This window comes from Copadichromis virginalis, linkage group LG1, assembly GCF_057382275.1.
Source record: "Copadichromis virginalis isolate Kocher_CV1m ecotype Utaka linkage group LG1, C_Virginalis_male_GT1.1, whole genome shotgun sequence".
In the NCBI taxonomy this organism is placed as follows: Eukaryota; Metazoa; Chordata; class Actinopteri; order Cichliformes; family Cichlidae; genus Copadichromis; species Copadichromis virginalis.
The window spans coordinates 21,203,784-21,222,907 of record NC_140618.1 but is presented as its reverse complement, the minus strand read 5'-3'; the positions used below and the strand labels follow the sequence as shown (position 1 = coordinate 21,222,907).

At 41.8% G+C, this 19,124-nt stretch overlaps 2 protein-coding genes across 2 annotated transcripts; one reads left to right on the top strand and one right to left on the bottom strand.

The window, feature by feature from the left end:
- The first annotated feature begins 444 nt into the window (after positions 1-444).
- Positions 445-8,512, top strand: ctr9 (CTR9 component of Paf1/RNA polymerase II complex). The gene is made up of 23 exons (XM_085454231.1): positions 445-630; positions 1,880-1,978; positions 2,324-2,563; positions 2,651-2,768; positions 2,850-2,939; positions 3,256-3,512; positions 3,615-3,722; positions 3,804-4,040; positions 4,150-4,368; positions 4,573-4,756; positions 4,844-4,932; positions 5,028-5,213; positions 5,420-5,507; positions 5,597-5,745; positions 5,832-5,948; positions 6,032-6,177; positions 6,262-6,333; positions 6,705-6,840; positions 6,979-7,134; positions 7,227-7,369; positions 7,458-7,554; positions 7,669-7,781; positions 7,872-8,512. The coding sequence occupies exons 1-23, from the start codon at positions 586-588 to the stop codon at positions 8,284-8,286; spliced, it is 3,504 nt and encodes a 1,167-aa protein (XP_085310357.1). The 5' UTR covers positions 445-585; the 3' UTR covers positions 8,287-8,512.
- Positions 8,513-10,435: 1,923 nt separating this feature from the next.
- eif4g2a (eukaryotic translation initiation factor 4, gamma 2a) lies at positions 10,436-18,511 on the bottom strand. The gene is made up of 20 exons (XM_085454242.1): positions 17,414-18,511; positions 17,249-17,305; positions 15,754-15,879; positions 15,501-15,603; positions 15,288-15,419; positions 15,140-15,206; positions 14,859-15,010; positions 14,641-14,751; positions 14,354-14,536; positions 14,090-14,231; positions 13,789-14,006; positions 13,602-13,709; positions 13,407-13,499; positions 13,221-13,316; positions 12,901-13,116; positions 12,510-12,768; positions 12,157-12,361; positions 11,820-12,028; positions 11,616-11,737; positions 10,436-11,506 (listed from the first exon to the last, which is right to left on the bottom strand). Exons 1-20 carry the CDS (start codon positions 17,545-17,547, stop codon positions 11,441-11,443), a joined length of 2,799 nt encoding a protein of 932 aa, XP_085310368.1. The 5' UTR covers positions 17,548-18,511; the 3' UTR covers positions 10,436-11,440.
- Positions 18,512-19,124: the final 613 nt, after the last annotated feature.

Here is a 19,124-nt window from a genome sequence, read left to right as displayed (position 1 = left end):
TTGTTTGTCTTCTACTCTTTAATTCTGAAATACTGTGAAGTCTTCAAGGTGCTTCTTTGGTTTTCAGGACTCACATCAAAACCAGCTGACATCCCCTCAGCCTCCCTCCACACCCTCCTCCCACTGCTTGCCAAAATGCAGCTCTGGAGAGGTTTGTGACAATGATGCACACAGTAAATTTAAATTCACACGTTTAACACATCAAATGCACAGTCTCCCCTTTGAATTCAGCAAATGTAGGAAGTAACTACCTTCCAGTGTGAGTGTGTGTGGCAGTTTATTCCCAATAAAACACTATTGTTTTATTGTATTGTAAGCGATGGCTCTCCCATTGTTAACTAAATTCGTCTTTTTTTTTGTGGCAATTTCTCTTTGAGTTATAGTAATGACTGTATTTTTTTCTACAGTCATTGAGTCATAGTGTTTATGGTTTCTGCCCGGACATAATTTCAGTTGCGCCATCCGTGTGTTTCGGAAGCATGAATTAGCTACTAGCAGACAACGGGTGGAAGAAATTGTATTTTTATTTTTACAATTTTTTTTTAGATAAATCTAGCTTCGGGTCGTTTTGGTTATTCTTTCAAGATGTCTCGAGGCTCTATCGAGATCCCTTTACGGGACACAGATGAGGTAAATCTTTCCGTGAACCTGTTTTCACTAAGAGGATCTAGCTGTGCTGTTAGCCGCTTAAGCTAACTGCGGATAGCCTGAGCTGATGTTGTGTACCTGCTTACAGAGTGGCATTGTAACGAAAGCCTGGTGTATTTGTTTGCAATCTGGAGTTTAAACATAGTGACATTTTAATACTTGTCAGCTGTTCCAACTCCTTAAATATGCGTTCGGCGCCTGTGCAAAGCTTACTTATCGCGATGTTTTGTCGTCGCCGTTCTCAGTGATGCAGTAAACATTAAATTCTACTGAGGTGTTTTCTATTTAATTTAAGAGCCTGATAAGCGTTGTGGTATTTCAACACATCACCGAATTTGTGACAGATGTGTTGTAGTTGCAGGCAGTCGGTTGCATTAGTGTTTAGGCTACGTTAGGAGTGGACCAAGTATTAGAAACATATGCCAGTAATAGTCAGTATAACCAACACATTTATTGAACCTTGTAAGCATTTGCAGCAGCAAAGTTTTTCTATTAAACTGTGTAGGTCAAGTGAAATCTACCTAAGAAACTGACGTTGAAGAATTAAATGCAAAATGTTTTTTTTGTTAAACATATTTTGTTAAAATAGAAAATATGCAAGAGAGAAGATGGAAACCATTTTTTAAAGTAAAAATATAAGTACACACTTAATGTAAAATTAAAATCAAATATTCCAAAATTGAAGCAACACTATGTACAGTACAGAGTTATAAAGTCTGATGGCCACAGGTAGGCATGGTTATCAATCTCTGGGTTCTGTGCATAGAGGATGGCACTGACCAGCACAGACTCATAAAAAATTGGGAGCATCATCCCATAAGTATTAAAGTTCATTCATTAGACAGTAAATACAAGTTTGATTCTCCTTGTAGAGGACTTCTGTGTTTTAATCAGTGTAAACACCGAGGTATTTGAAATCCCCCATCGTCTCCACACAGACCCCATGGATGGAAATGGGGGTCGCTGGAGTTCTTGGCCTATTCATGCCCACAACCCGTTCCTTATTCTTTGCTACATTAGGATGCAGGTGGTTTTCTTGCAGTGCGTAACAAAGTTTCCAGTTTCTAATTCATAACACTCTGAATTGATACATGTGTCAGGATTTACACTACTATTACAATAAAATAATATAATGCACATATAATCTGCATAGATATGTTTTTCCACTGGCAACACCATGCATGCTGAGATACTTACTGTAATAACATACATACATATCTGTGTTTTCCAGGTCATCGAGCTCGACTTCGACCAACTTCCTGAAGGAGATGAGGTCATCAGTATCTTGAAGCAGGAGCACACGCAGCTGCACATTTGGATTGCTCTGGCGGTGAGTCGATACATCGGCCCTAGACTTCATGGTTGTTGTTCTACAAATAACGATTAAGCTCTTTTTTCAGTTTATCCCAAACGTCAGTGTGACAGCTCGAAGTATTTTGTTTTCTCAACCCAAAATACAAAGATGTGACAGAGAAGCAAAATCGCACATTTGAGAACCAGAAAATTTCAATAAGTGAATTTTAAACAGTAAATTTCTTGTCAATCAGGTAGTTCTTAGATTCAGATTAATTACTGCATCAACTGATGTGTGTATAAATGTTAATTTGATGAAACGTGTACAAACAATGTGAAATTCCAATCGAGTGTGACAGTTTTCCTTCTATTTCTTCTTAAGTTGGAGTACTACAAACAGGGCAAAACAGAAGACTTTGTAAAGCTTTTAGAGGCAGCACGTATTGATGGAAACCTCGACTACAGAGACCACGAAAAAGACCAGATGACCTGTCTGGACACACTGGCAGCTTACTATGTCCAGCAAGCACGTAAAGAGAAAAACAAAGATGCCAAGAAAGAGCTCATCACACAGGCTACGCTCCTGTATACTATGGCAGACAAGATCATCATGTATGATCAGGTAGGAAAAAAAGTAGCATAGCAGGTGATAAATGAGGTTATGTTTCTTGCATTTCAAGTAAATTGAACATACTGTTGTCTCGATCAGAACCATTTGTTGGGAAGAGCCTGTTTCTGCCTGCTGGAAGGAGACAAGATGGACCAGGCCGATGCTCAGTTCCACTTTGTCCTCAACCAGTCCACTAATAACATCCCTGCTTTGCTTGGTAACTTGAATATGAAACAGCGTAGGACTGAAATGCACTACACTGATTGACTGAAGTAATAACAATGTTGTTGTTAAACAGGTAAGGCTTGCATCTCCTTCAATAAAAAGGATTACAGAGGAGCATTGGCATACTACAAAAAGGCTCTGCGTACAAACCCCGGCTGCCCAGGTAAACCAATAACATGTTATGTCTTTAAACAGTCCCCGCATGCCTGTATTTAATTTATTATTGTTGTTGTCATGATCATCAATATTATGATGAAAATATTATTGTTGCAGCAGCAACAAGAGCCAGCATGTTCATGTTTTATGTGGCAAAGATATGTAGGTAATGAGCCACTTCATTGTTAACTTACAAATACAATTTATGAACAGAAGATCCTTGATTTTAAAAACACAGGACCGCAGATAATATATTTGCCCTTCACTCATATTGGTTCTAAAACGAATGTTCCCAACTTGTTCTTTGTCTTGTTTTTGTGTAGCTGAGGTGAGGCTGGGGATGGGCCACTGTTTCGTCAAGCTCAACAAACTGGAGAAGGCTCGTTTGGCTTTCGGTCGAGCCCTGGAGCTTAATTCAAAGTGTGTGGGAGCGCTCGTTGGTTTGGCTGTTTTAGAGCTCAACAACAAAGAGGCAGACTCCATCAAGAACGGAGTGCAGCTCCTTTCGCGGGCCTACACCATCGACCCCAGCAACCCCATGGTGCTCAACCACCTCGCCAACCACTTCTTCTTCAAAAAGGTAATCACGGCTGTGTTGTTGAAATGCGGTGAAAATATAAGTTTTAGCCTTTCGCTGTTATTAACTGTTCTTCGTGCCTATGTGCTTTCTGCTTCCTCTCAGGACTACAGTAAAGTGCAGCATCTCGCTCTGCACGCTTTCCACAACACCGAAGTTGAGGCCATGCAGGCTGAGAGCTGCTATCAGTTAGCTCGCTCGTTTCACGTGCAGGTACGATCCCAACCAGCCGCGTGCAAGCTTGTTATTGTTTACTGAGATCGCCATTCATATCTGTGCTTTCTTCTTCCACAGGAGGACTACGACCAGGCGTTTCAGTATTATTACCAAGCCACTCAGTTTGCCTCGTCCACCTTTGTGCTGCCGTTCTTCGGCCTGGGGCAGATGTATGTATATCGAAGAGACAAAGAAAATGCAGCGCAGTGCTTTGAAAAGGTTTTAAAGGCTTACCCCAACAACTATGAGACTATGAAAATCCTTGGGTCTCTCTATGCAACATCTGACGATCAGGAAAAAAGAGACATTGCAAAAGTGTGTATTCTCATGTCACTTATCTCATAGCTTGGAAAATTGTGCCAGACATATTTTGATAAATATGCTTAATGGTTACTGGATATATTCCACTGTTTTTGTTTCATAGGGGCACTTGAAGAAAGTAACAGAGCAGTACCCAGATGATGTGGAGGCGTGGATTGAGCTGGCACAAATTCTGGAGCAGACAGACATCCAAGGAGCGCTGTCCGCTTACGGCACAGCTACGCGCATCCTGCAGGAGAAGGTGCAGGCCGACGTTCCCCCCGAGATTCTCAACAACCTGGGGGCTCTGCACTTCAGACTGGGCAACCTAGGGGAAGCCAAGGTAGCTAATAATATACCATAAATGCAGTTTAACCTGAGAGCTCCTGAACTAAGTATAGCTTCATTTAGTTGGGAATTTATTCAGTTAATATGGAACTGCAGAATATTACTGGATGCCTGTGGTATTTACTGATCATCGAGTGTACATAACTCTGTATAAATAGTAGAGCTAATTCAAGACGGGGTCATGTCTTGTTCCCACCAGAAATATTTTCTAGCTTCTCTGGAGCGAGCCAAAGCCGAAGGAGAGCATGACGAGCATTACTACAATGCCATTTCTGTCACCACCTCCTACAATCTGGCCCGTCTGTACGAGGCTATGTGTGAATTCCACGAAGCCGAGAAACTCTACAAAAACATCCTCAGAGAACATCCCAACTATGTGGATTGTAAGCATGCATCGATAAAACATGAGCCTATGAAAAAACAAACAAACAACAAGTTTCCACTCTGTGATTGTTTATTTTGGCCTGCAGGTTATTTGCGTCTTGGAGCGATGGCTCGGGACAAAGGAAACTTCTATGAAGCCTCCGACTGGTTCAAAGAAGCTCTTCAGATTAATCAGGTACAGCCTGGTGTTAAATGTCATCGATAGACAAAGTCTGCTGCAAAAACTCTTTTTTTTTTTTCTTTTTCCATTAAGTGATATTTGTTCTGCAGGATCACCCGGATGCCTGGTCCCTGATAGGAAATCTTCACCTGGCCAAACAGGAGTGGGGTCCAGGTCAAAAGAAGTTTGAACGTATTCTCAAGCAGCCGTCCACGCAGAACGACACCTACTCCATGCTGGCTCTGGGTAACGTGTGGTTACAGACGCTGCACCAGCCCACCAGAGACCGTGAAAAGGTACGTGGAAACCTGCTGTCGGGACACCGATTGAATATTTAACTGTGTGAGAGAGCTTAAAGAACACTTGTAAAACAGCATAGCAGTTCACTGAATGCTATTGCTAAATAAACACAGGCAGCTGGTTAGCATAGTTGTTACAAAGTTCAGCTATGTGCAGGCACTTGAGTAAAACATGTGCTCGCTGGTGATAAATGTCTCGGCAGGAAAAGAGACACCAAGATCGAGCCCTGGCAATCTACAAGCAAGTCCTGCGAAATGATGCCAAGAACCTCTATGCCGCCAATGGCATCGGTCAGCCACTCTTCAGTCTCTCTTATCTTTTTTATCTGTTCTGCTGTGTGTGTTTTGCATTAAGTATATGCATATATTTTTATGTCTAGGTGCTGTCCTTGCCCACAAGGGCTACTTCAGAGAGGCGCGAGATGTTTTCGCGCAGGTGAGGGAGGCCACAGCCGAAATCAGTGATGTGTGGCTAAATCTGGCTCACATCTACGTGGAGCAGAAGCAGTACATCAGCGCCGTGCAGATGGTAAACGCCTCACTTGTGTTAAACTGTTACAGTTTTTGTCTTTCCTTTGCTTTTTCCATTTAAGTTTTTTTCTCTCTGTCTGACAGTACGAGAACTGCCTGAAGAAGTTTTACAAATATCAGAACACAGAGGTGCTGCTTTACCTCGCACGTGCGCTCTTCAAATGTGGCAAACTGCAAGAGTGCAAACAGATGCTTCTGAAGGTAAAATGAAATCAGAGGCTTATGCTTCATTCTGCAGTGTGGGGGGAAGTGTAACTCTGTCTTTCTGATGTTCCTACATCAAGGCCCGTCACGTGGCGCCCAATGACACAGTGCTGATGTTTAATGTGGCCCTGGTGCTTCAGAGACTGGCCACCCTTGTGCTTAAAGATGAGAAGAGCAACTTGAAGGCTGTGCTCAGTGCTGTCAAAGAGCTGGAACTGGCTCACAGGTAATGATTTGATTTATGTTCCCACCTCCCTGTCTCTTCCTCTGGCCGTCCTTTACTAATCCTGCAGTGTCATCTCCCTCACAGGTACTTCAGCTACCTCAGCAAGGCTGGAGACAAGATGAGGTTTGACCTCGCTCTCGCTGCTTCTGAGGCCAGGTCAGTCTGAGTTGTTTCACAGTTCAAAATATTCCTTATTTAGTTTATACTGATCCTGGGTCAGTGCAACCTTTTAGTTCATCCACAGATTGTTTTAGCTTCTTTCTGAACCCCAGTCTTCTGATTGGCTGCCCCTCATAAAACAGCAGGTTTGTGGGGTTGTGGTGTGGATCTGGTTCCCACTGACATCATACAGACCCAAGAGTAGAAAGACCAGTTTGAAATGGAGTGTGATGATTTGGCAGTACTTCTATCAGTCTTTAATTTAATGAGCTTTTTTTTTTTTGGGGGGGGGGGGGGGGGGGGGGGGTTGCTGTGTTTGGTGTCTTTTGTAACATAATTTGGAATATTGGTGTGTTTTGGGAATGCAGGCAGTGCTCTGACTTGCTGAGTCAAGCTCAGTACCATGTAGCTAGAGCCAGAAAGCAGGACGAGGAGGAGAAAGAGCTTCGAGCCAAACAAGAGCAGGAGAGAGACCTGCTGCGCCAACAGCTGATAAAGGAACAGGTACCTTTTTTTTTTTTTTTTTTTTTAAGTAATCACCATGATGCGTTTCATTTTGCCCATAATGTCTGACTGTGATTCATTTTTTAAATAAACTAATCAGTCATCTGTTGGGTTGTCTCAATAACTAACTTTCTTTAGGAGGAAAAGAGGAACAGAGAAGTGGAGGAGCAGAAGAAGCTTTTGGAGCAGAGAGCTTTGTATGTGGAAAAGACCAAGAACCTGCTGACCTTTGCAGAGGGATCAAAGGAAATGCCCAAAGAAAAGAAGAAGGGCAGCAGTGGTGGAGGAGGACGTGTGAGTGTTAATACGGCTAAACCCAGCAGCGAGCTCTAAACTGCACTTAATGCATTGTGGTTAACACTTTTTCTTTTGTTTTTCTCTCCAAGCGTAAGAAAGGAGGCGACATGGACGATTTTGTTAATGACGAGTCTGACGAGGACCTGCCGTTGAAGAAGAAGAAGAAGAGAAAGGCCAGTAGCAGCGAACAGGAGGAGGATGAGAAGGGAGAGAGGAAGAAGAAGAAGAGGAGGTAAGTGTTCTGCAGTGAATGCAAAATGTTGTTTAGTCTGACTGCAGAGCACAACATTTAGATTCTGGGATTCAATTTTGTGTTGCAGACCTGCTAAAGGAGGAGAAGATGACAGCGATGAGGAAGGAACATCACGACCCAAGAAGCAGCGTAAACCCAAAGAAGGACGCAAGAAGATCGAGAAGGTCCGCTTTAGTCATTATTTGCTGTTTTTCTCTGTCTCAATTAGTTTTCAGAATTTACAAAATCAGTTTTCAGCTCCAGTTTCTCTTATAATTGTAACATCTTTCTCATTTCAGTCTCAGCCTGAGCGTCTGCCTCCGTCTCTTAAAGGAAAGATCAAATCTAAGGCTATCATTTCGTCTTCTGAGTCCTCCTCAGATGAGGATGGACTGAAAATAGCAGAAGACAGGTAAAAGCTTAATGTGAGATTTTTACAGTATTACGAAGCCTTGAAAACATTATTTGACACAAACCTCATGGCGCTCTTTCTCCCATCCAGACATCAAAGAGACAGTGGTTCGGGATCTGACGATGAAGTCGGCCACAGGAAGCGCATTGCATCTGACAGCGACTCCGACGGTGGCCGTAACCGCTCCGGTAGTGAGGCAGGCAGCCCTCGGCGCTCCGCCGGCTCTGACGACGACGAATCTGGCAGCGACCGTCCAGTGAAGAAGAGAAGGGTGCAGAGGCAGTCTGACTCTGAACAGTCGGACAATGAGAGCAAGAGGAGTCGGTCGGGATCAGATGATGAATCTAGGGCTGGATCACCCGCTCCGGCATCGGACCGAGGATCTGAAGCGGGATCGGACAACGAGGGCTCCCCACGCCGCTCTGACAACGAGGGCTCCCCACGCCGCTCTGACAATGGCTCCGAGCAGGAGGCCTCCAACAACGAAGATGATGACAGTGATTAACTCTTCACATCACCCAGACTTGTGTAACGCTGAGAAAACTCTTAAACATCTGCATTTTTGTTTGAAATAAAAGCAGAATTTCTGTCCGTATGAGAATTTTTTTTGCGCATAGCGTTTTGGTCACATCTTACTGGGAATTTCTTTTCTTGATGTTTTGTTAAAATTTGCTAAAATGTGTAAAGAAAAAAAAAGTTAAATAAAAAAAACCCCAAAAATTTGTTGCTTATTTTGTACAGATGTTTATTTGCCTTTGAAAAGTACCGGTAAGGTGTGCAGGGGCTGTAAACCACAGTAGAGCATTAAAAAAGGTGTCCTATACTTGTGCTCGACAGCAGGGGCATCGTGATGTGATCAAACACCTGCTGAGTTAAATCAGGTCGACACATCACTGTAATTGTTGACTGCTATGCCTGGTTACGCTGATGTTCAATAAGACTACTATTCATTCATACTAACAATGGGTTCATACCACATCTTTTCATCTCTATTTCCTCCACAGTCATAATTTGTCATGCAAGTACAGGTATATTTATATTTATGTTTTACATTTTTGGTAAGGTGGTGTTGATAAAATACTGAGAGAAACACTTGATTTAACATTGTTTTTACTTGTGTATGAAGACAAATCACTAAAACTATAGACAAACATGTAGCAAGTACGTAAAAGTCATAAAAATTCAACCTGCAGTAAGCACCATCTGCTTTGTTAGGTACAGCCGTTCAACTCACACAACTATCCAATCAGCCAATCACGTGGCAGGAAGCTCATTTAGGCTTGTAGATGTAGTCAAGACAACCCACTGAAGTTCAAATTGAGCATGAAAATGGAGAACAAAAGTGATTTAAGTGACTTTGAATGTAACATGGTTGTTGGTGTCAGTATTTCAGAAACTGATGGGATTTTCTCACTCAACCATCTCGAGGGTTTAAAGAGAATGCCCCCCCCCCAAAAAAAGGACACATGCAATGAATGAGTGATGGTTCTCTGCTTTGTTGATATCTGAGATCAGGATTTTTTTGAGGCAGCTGTGATTCAAAGTACCTGTTACAAGCAAAGTAAACATAAAGTCATCACTGAAAACACAACATGTCATGTCTTAATGGCCACAGCAGTACAAGACAACAGTGGGTGCCACTCTTGAACAGGAAACTGAGGCTAAAATTCCCACAAGCTCACCAAAATTACACAATAAAAGGTTGGAAAAATATTGCCTGCTGTGATTAGTCTCCACTTCAGCTACATTGCTACATGATGGGGGTCAGAATTTGGTGTAAACATAAAAGCATGGATACATCCTGTCTTGTATCAATGGTTAAGGCTTCTGATGGTGTGTGATAGTTTGTTTGGGCCCCTTAGTACCAACTAAACACTGTTTAAACACCACAGCCTTTGTATGGTGGCTGACCATGTCCATTCCTGTAGGACCACATTGTACCCACATACCTGCTTCTAGCAGGATAATGTGTCATATCACAAACCTCAAATCCTTTTAAACATGACAATGAATCCACTTTATTCAAATGGCCTCAACAAGCACAAGATCTCAGACCAATGGGGCACATTTGAGATGTGGTAGGAGATTCATATCACATATGCAGCATCTGTGTGATGCTATCATGTCAACATGGATCAGAATCTGAAGCATGTTTTCAGCAGCTTGTTCAATCTATGCTATAATTTTAATAAACTGAAGGTGTATGTTTCTAAATCAAGGACACTGCCTCTCACCTACCTACTCCATGATGTGCTGGTCAGTCAAAGGCACATGTTCAGTAAGACAGATTACCCAAATGCGCCACTGAATAACACAGGGAACCATTACCTGCTGTGGCTCTCTGTACAATTCCTCCATCTATTAGTACAAGTATACACACTGCAGTAGATGTACACCCTTAACACCCTACACATCTTCTACAGAGAAAACGGCAGCATGAGAGGGGCACCTCAATTTCAACTTTATATTGCAATTTTATGTAGTGTAATATACACTACAATAGTCACTTCATAGTTTCATAACTATGTTCTTGTGATCCGCGTGCTTTGTGGCCTAAACCTGAGAAGTCACAGCTTTTTAGGAGGACATACCATTTTTCAAGTCTTATGACTTTGGCTGGGGAGGTGGAAAAAGGACACAGCAGGACAAAGCCATCAACTGTTAAACTTTATTCAAGGTTGATCTGTAGTTGTACACTCGACTTCTAGCACACAATGTTACAACACTCCAGAAGAAGAGTACACAAACAGTACATTCTTGGTAATTTCATGAAGATAAAAAGACCGTTTAAGAACTTGACAAATATGGCAGATGGACAAAATTTCCACAAGTGACAAACAACCGTAGCAAAGGAAACCAAGCTTTGGCTGTCTCAATGTCAAAACCCGAGACATTCAAGTATAGTCCGAGAAACAGAGGTATATCCTTATAAATTAAAAAAGAAAACAAAAGGCCACACAGATTCATTCCTGACAGCACAACTTGTTTCATACATAAAAAAACCCCTCTCGATTCATTAAACTACAAGGCGGTAACTGAAATCACACCGTGCAAGTAAAACAGGCCTCACCCAGGTTAAGAAATGGTCGATTTCTAAGCATTAGTCTCATTATAATCATGGCAGACAACAACGTCATGATCACGTTTAACAAATCAAGGGAAGTTAAATTTTTACTATTGCAACGACTCATGATGTTTAAGCAAAGTGCATTTAAAAACTGATTAGCAAATGTAGATTAAAAAAGGAGAAAGCCTCTTTGCAATGCGAGCTCCCTCTTTTGTAAACAGTTTTTAAATAATTGCGACAGCACTTGGTGACTCCTACCAGATGTAAAAAGGTGACAAAAATGGGTCAAGTTCTGGGTGCTGGTGCATTTTCCTGCTAAATACTGTCTACTCTTAAACCCAAGTTGATTGAAGTGTATAAAACATCTGCTGTAGGACATCAAAGAGAACAGTATAGAAACTTGGAGCATAAATAAGATTTGTGATGCTGGCAGAACAATCTCATTGTGAAATGAACTGTAACAGTGGTTACAAGAAGAGCGTGAAAGACAGGAGGAAAAAAAACAAAACAAAAAAGATGGAAAAATAAGGAGGGAAAAAAAAAAAACCCAAAACAAGTCTGCATCTGATAAGACATGGCTTTGGCCTATTCCTCAGTACTCTTCATCCTCTGACTCCTCCTCTTCTGCAGTCTCCAGCCAGGTCAGCCACTGATTCACCTGCACCAGAACAACAATACAGCCACTGAAGTGTTTCATTTACAAATAGGCACAATGGTGTCAATGGAGGCAGTCCACACAAAGCCATACTTCAATGGCTGCACATTACCTGAAATAATGCTTTTCCTTTCCCTGGATACTCTTGGGTGAGATCTTCTTTCCATGAAAGGAAGGCTTCCTCTTCAATTATTTCCATGTCATAAAAGTTCACATAGTAGCGTAGCAGCATGCCTAATTGGAAAAAGGAAAATAAGTTAGCAACCAGCTTTATTTAAGGTTATGTTTTATTGTAACTGCACATGCATGCACGCACCTTTAGGGAACCTCTTGGCATTGCAGTGCACCTGCAGGGCATACAGTGCACTGACTTGCAGCTCAATGTGATCGTGAAGAAACTTTTGCAACACCGGCTTGAAAGAGAGCAGGAGCTGCTTCTCTTCCTCCAGCTGGTCCTTACTGGGCGATGCATGCTGCTCTTCATCATCGTCAGGGTTGCTCTCGTAAGCAATGTACTGCAAGAAACTGGAGGACCAGAAGACCAACACACGTTAAAGCACTTGACCGAAAACCACAAAAATACAGTGGCTGATGGCATGTGCTTGCTTCATCAATGCAGACCGAGTCACTATAAATACTGTCCACTGCTGTACCTGGTCATGAGAATGTTGACAAAGCCTCTGTCGGTGTGAAGTTTTGGAGAGATGTTGTCTTTGATCCACTTGTAGATTGACTGCGGAGAAGGATCCACTTTGATCTGCTTCAGCAGCTCCTTTTCCAGCTTCATCAGTGGGAACAAAAAGCTGAGGCCTTTACCCTCCAGAATCTCCAGCATCCGGTCCTTGTTCTGGTCAATTTCTATGGGAGCATAATTACTAGTCAGTAATGGGGAAGAAGAGAAAAAAAACAAAAAGAACCCACACACCAATTCTTCCTCCTAAAGAGAAAAGAAAACCAAATGACACTGAATTTAAAACCAGTGTGGCCAGTGTGTCCTTTCACCTACCAGGCAGCATCTTCTGCATGTTGACCTTGCTCTGCTGGAAAAGGTCAGTCAGCCACTCACGGTCTTTCAGTTTCACCAGTTGCTGCAGACAGAGCAGGAAGAGTGGGAAATGTGTGCCATTCTCCAGCTGATGGGCCAAGTCTGCAATGCTGACCAGATCAGCAATGATCGCTCGTGCTGCAAACTGAGCCAGGTACGACTTCACCAGTGGGATTTCTTCCTCAATCTTGGGACACTGGTCCAGAACACCCAGGAAGGCCTGTTTGAAAATGTGCGGCAGGCACAAGGTTAATATGGTGTATTTGATTACACTGTCAATTTAAAAAAAAAAAAAAAAAAAAAAAAAAAAAAAAAAAAACAAAACAAAACAAAAAACTTTAATGAAACTTGCCTGCAATATGTTGTCACCAGTGACGAGGCCCTCTGTGCAGAGGGTGTGAATCAGAGTGCTTGCATGTTCCTTATCTTCATCTGAACGATCGAGTGAGCAGACTATGATCTTGTTCAGCATCTCTGACAAGAAGTGTTTGGGGGCCTTCATCTCTTTCACAGCACTCACTGCATCGTTAACATTTTTGTTGTTTAGGTAGTCTGTGAGTAGTGTCTCCTTTAAAGATGAGGGGGGAATAAATAAAAAAATATCAGGCTATGAAGGCCCCATATATAACACATTACTTAGGAAGTCATGGGTAAAGCTTTGAACAAACTTACTGTCATTTTGCACAACTCTTCCTTTGTGGGAGGAGCCTTTTTGTTAGACTTTGCAGGTTTTTCCTGAATTGGAGGAGGATTGGCTTTAAGACCAAGCTGTAGGGCCACAAAAAGAAAACTTAGCATGCATTTCCTGAAACTGCCCCATCAGCTCTGCTCACATGTTTTAAGTCTATTGTCTGTTACCTGTCCAACTGGAGAAGGCATCATTGTCTGTGGCGGCAGCTTTGGCACTTGGTTTTTATTCATAATGAAGGACTGTGCTGGCCTCAGACTGATCTGGAATGACGGAGTATTAATGCATCAGATTAACCACAATTTATTATCACATAATCATGTGCAACAATGACACTAACAAACCATCAATGTAAGCAGCTGTACCTCATCTGCATTGACTTTCCCCTTCTTGCTGAACCTTGGAGCCATATCCTTTGACTGCATCTGGACTGAGTGATTCTGTTTATGGTTGAAAACTGGTGAATTTCTCCCCTTTGAAAAGTTTAAAAACAGAATGAGTATTGCACTGCCCATCTCAGATTAAAACAAACAGAGCTGAACTATAATGTACCTGGTTCGGTTTTATGAACGGCTTGCTTTCATTTTCATATGGCTGGTGTGACCCATTGCTGTTTCCACTGTGGCCATTAAAGAGTGGGCTGCTACGGTGACGACCCATGGTTGGTGAGTAGTGGTCCTGAATTACCCCTGGAGCACTGCCGCGGTGGCGACCCATGGTTGGGGAATAGTGGTCCTGAATTACCCCTGGGCCTGTGCCGATGCCACTTCCTACACAACATAAGACAGAGCCTTTAGAGACTGAAATCGCTGCATGAGTTACACTTCAAAGAAAGCAGCATGACTCTACATACCAGGCATTTGTCCAAACATGTCGGCCAGCCCACCAAGAGTCTCCCTATCATACTTGATCTTTCCTGGAAGGAAGGAGGAACTGTCCATGAAGAAGTCATTCCTTATTGAATCACTTGAAGGTGGAATAAAAACGCCCAAATCCTACAAAGCACAGAAAAAGTCAGGATCCAAGGATACACCGATTGTGGGCTACATTAGTCATCCAGCAAATCAGATCAATCCTCATCAGCCTGTGATAAACTGAAAGGATATGGTCAACTAACCTTTACTGCATCTTGACGAACTTGGGTAATAGTCTTTGGTCCATTGTCAACATAAGCTTTCCGAGGCACCCAGTTGTTGTGTCGCAGCTCCACCGTGTTCTGCAGCAGGAAGCGAATCCGTGCAGGCAGATCATTGCTGTTGGTTAAGGATTGCATGCGAGCAAAGTACTGGTCCATCAAAGACTGTAAGCGAGAAAAAGTAAAAATAATTTTAAAAAAAAGTTATTGAACAACCAAGGACTTCAAGACAAGACTCATCTTTTTCAGTTTAATTTCCACACACTCACCTTTGCCTTTTCATGATCAAGTTTAGGACCAACTGTTTTCATTATCTGACAGAGGCATTCCAAATCTTCACCAATATCCTTAAGTGGGACTCTCTTCTTCTTCTCCAACAGCTTAAAGAACAAAATAATTAAACAACTGTTAATTTCTTACACCACAGGAATGAAAACTGGATTTTTGATAAAACCATCCCATGTACTTGCGCTTTATTAGAACTTACTGTTTTAATGCACTTGTGGAGAATAGATTCATGGATGAGGTTGAGTTTGCCCAGTTCACCGATGAATTTGATGTTGCCCAGCATCTTGATCTTTGCAATTGCACGCTGTTCCTCCTCCTCAGAGGTGAGTGGGCTGTCATGTTTGTCGAAGTCTACAGTGGATTGAAGAAGAAAGAAGAAGAAGGAAAAAAAAAAAAAAAAAAGTTTAACAGCTCTCAAAAAAATCCTTGACCAAATTCCCATTTTGTAACAGTCCACAGTTACAAATGCAAGTTACTCACGGTCAACATTCCTGGCACGATTCTCAAACTCATCTTGAAGCTTAGAAATCAGAAGCCTTCGGAAGGTCTGCAAGACAGAAGTCATTCAAAATCCAGACAGAAGATACTCAACAGGAGTACAGAGTACATTTGAATGCTTAAAACTTACACTATTCTGCTTTTGTGTTGCCTGACTTTCTGTTGTTGGGGCTTCAAAGTTTGGTGCATCTTCTGCCAAGCGTAGACATAGTTGAGCGTACAACTGGCTATACTTGGGCTCTTCGAGGGCTTTGTCAACAATCTTGAGAAACACAAAAACGCATTAAGATCCCATTTTTAAATATTCTATGAATAGGAGAACAGCAGTTAGGAAAATACTCACCAACAAGATGATTCCTTTTAAGACAACTTTTGAATCTACACCCACATTGAGGAGCTCCAGGCATAGTTTGTCAAACTTCTCAGGAGTCAGCTTATTAAGTATGCTGAAGGCGAAAGAAACGTTTGTATTAAAAATCTTAAATGATAATACAGCACAAACAGCAGCCTTCAACATCCATATTAAAATGACATTTAAACAATACAAATTACAGTTTACGTAAAATAAGTACAAATCCGTTTAAAGGGAAACGTACCCTCTCACTTTTCTGAAGATTGCATCATTTTGCCCTTTCTCGTTGGAGGAGCTGGCATCTCGTCTAGTGCTTCGAGAAGGTACCCATCTCTGAACGCTAGAACCTGGGGTTTTCCCCAGGAACTCGCTATAATCAACAAAGACAGCAAAGGTTATCAGGGAAATGGTCTTGTCTTGCTGATATTTAGCCCGGATTTGGTTACACAGACAACATAGTTAAGAGTCTCACTTTTAGCCAGGAATGACAAATATTGTGCTCCTACTTGAAGTTTGCGTGACTTATTATAGAACAAGTTATGGTACAAGTCAGACCGCTTCAATTCACATGCTGCTGGTTCAGTGTTGCCAGTGTCATAACGTTCACACTGGCAACACTGAACCAACTTGTAAAACTGCTGTGACAGAAGGCTTTGAAATTCCAAGATTAGGACTTTATTTAGATTCTTTAACCTAAACAAAAGGAAGCTACTGTCCTACCAGGGTACTGAGTCATATCCTTACATTTTTAGCCATTTTCTTTTCAGCTTCACTAAACCAACTGCAATTTGTTTCAACATGAATATGGCAGTGAAAGTTACACTCTGTTCAACTGTTTTAGTAACATTAGAGGGAAGCTACTGGAGTTTCTTGTAAACAATGATCTATTTCTACAAGTAGTTTAAACCAGCCTCAACTGGTCTTCTCCCTGCCAGTTCTGCTCCCCACCCCCCACACTTCAGGAGGCAAACAACACACTGAATCAGGCTGGGTTCAACTGAGCCACAGTCACCACCACCTGCTATGATTGTTTCTCGCTTAAGTAACTGCAAACAAATCATGTTTATTCAGATTGTCTTATCTACAAAAAAGCAAAAGAAAAGCCCACACATCCAGTTATTGCATATTTTTGACAATTTCACCATGTGATAGTACACAGCTACAAAGTGCAGACAAAAGACTGCAAAGTTCAGCATAGTACTGATAAACCACAGCTGAACAACCATCCTGGAACACCCAGTTTTGTAGTTAGATTACAAGGGCTCGATTCTGTCACATATAATACTTGCATTTTACTCATGTTGTTACACATGAAAAGACCTAAAGCATGAAGTCTAACCAGACAGTCATACTTTACTCAGGTTTATGCGTTTTTGAAGTTGATCACTAGTAGGTTACAGCAGTTGGCAGTTTGATAATTTGTGTTCTCAGTTCATTTTCACTGTCAGTGCACATTTCAATTTAGCATTTGTTTAGAAGTTGTCAACTGTGTGTTCTTTTTTCCCTTTTTTAAATATTAGTTTAGGGTCACTTTTGAAAAAAAGACAATATAACAATTGGGGAGTATTTGTCAAGGGTAAGATGTCAGACTGATGACTGACACGTCCATTTATGAAATTTCAGTTTTGAGTATAACAGGTGAAACACTAATTGTGATTCTTGTAAACATCTGTATGTGGATGATGTGATGACTAATGTGTTACATGTATAATAAAGTTAAAAAAAACAACAACAATCACCTGTTGCCGACAGTTTTGGGATAGTGCTGAGGTGCACCCCCACCTCCTCCCCCTACACTGTGATACAAAAAGAGGAAAAATGTTTTTTAACTTAACATTTTGGGAACTATGTGAGAGGTGCTTGGGTGTAAATGGAGCCAGACATGGTGGAGTAATGTTGAATACCTGAAACGAGAAGGACCTCCTGGTGCGACGACACTCTCCACTTTGGCGGCTTGACAAAGAATATCTGAAAAGAATTGAGTCCTGGGAGTGGGGGGGGGACAAAGAGCTACCTGGAAGTCAAGACACAGCAGCATATTAGCCAAGACCTAACGTGTATGTGTATGACACCTAACGTGTCATACACAAACAAGGCCACAGTAGCACATCTGACTGTTATGAAGACACATGCAAACACAAGACAATAATACCCAACGTACTCTTTCGCTTTTGGTTTCCGTTTAGTACGTTTCAGGGAACTTGCGAAGGTACATCAACGCTAACACGTGTCCCCTTACCAGTAATGTGGAAGCAGAGCATGCTAGCGTTGCGTAACTGGAACATTTCCTAGCACAACAAGCTACTGAGAAGTCAACGCCCGGTTTTCCATTATCTATGTTTATTCAAATTACCTTTTGAAACTAGAATATTGCATGGAGATCTATAAATCAGCTAGAATAAACGTAATCCTAATAACAATTGGCATCGTCACAGGAAACGCTTTGTGAAAATAGGACAAATCTATAATTTTAACTCCACCGACAGCGGATAAAAACATATTTGTTAGTACACGTTTAGTTACCCGTTTTCTAGCATTCCCCACGAATGTTTGAGATTCCACCGCTACCAAAAACCCCAGCACGCTGGTAAAGAGTCTTTTGTTTAACCAAAACTCATGTTTAATATGTCAACCAAACTGTCACGAACTTATACATTTTTTAATAATTAGAAAATTCTTCACCCTAGTCAAGCTGGAAAATCCTAACAGTGGGATTGATGAGGCCTTTGTTTAGAAACCGGATGTCCACGCACCGACATTTTGGTTTTGTTCTGTAGGCCGCCGGTAAGCTATGAGCTAACAAGCTGTAAACAACTCAAAGCCTTCAGTCTGGCCATAAACCCCATACCTCACAACTTATTCGATGCTGACCAGGCGAATCAACGCCAAAGAAGACATATCTAACTTGATATTTTGCCGCCGCCCCAAATTCTTATCCACCATCACCAACTAAAGCGAACTTTCTAGTAGACCGGCTAACCTTAGCCAGGCCAAACAAAAAAAAAAAACCCGCAAGATCTTACCTTTACAAAAGGAACGTCAGCTTAATTGTTTTCTTGTCAACCAAGAGATAAAAAATAAAATCAAGAAAGAAACGAGAGCTCAAAATTAGTTTTTAACCTATAAGGGTTATGCAATGTCGCCCTCAAGAACACGACGGCTTGGCTCTGTTAGCTACTTGCTACGGCGAAGGAAAGAGCGACGGCTGTATAGGTACGTCATATGAACTCTGCTATTTGAATGGGATGGCTCTGACGTCATCACCCACGCCCTGCCGACGGTCACATGTTGCGTTTCGCAATTCAGTTTCACCCCACCCGCTAGGCAGGTTTGTTTTTCTTTTCAACGTCGGGAGACATACAAGAACAAAATCTGACCACTATTTAAGAATCACGTCAGGCCACATCACTCACTTTTTCTCGTGTTAGGGACTACTTTCTGTCACAGAGTAGAAAAGCTTCAAACCAAGCACAAACTAAAAGAATTACGCAAGCGGTCGAACCTTTTGTCTCATTAAGTAACCATCATGAGGTACAGTAAGTAAATAAACCTTTGCTATCAAATGCATTTGGCTCTGGTTTATCTGCTAGGTTTTTATTTACATATTATTTCATC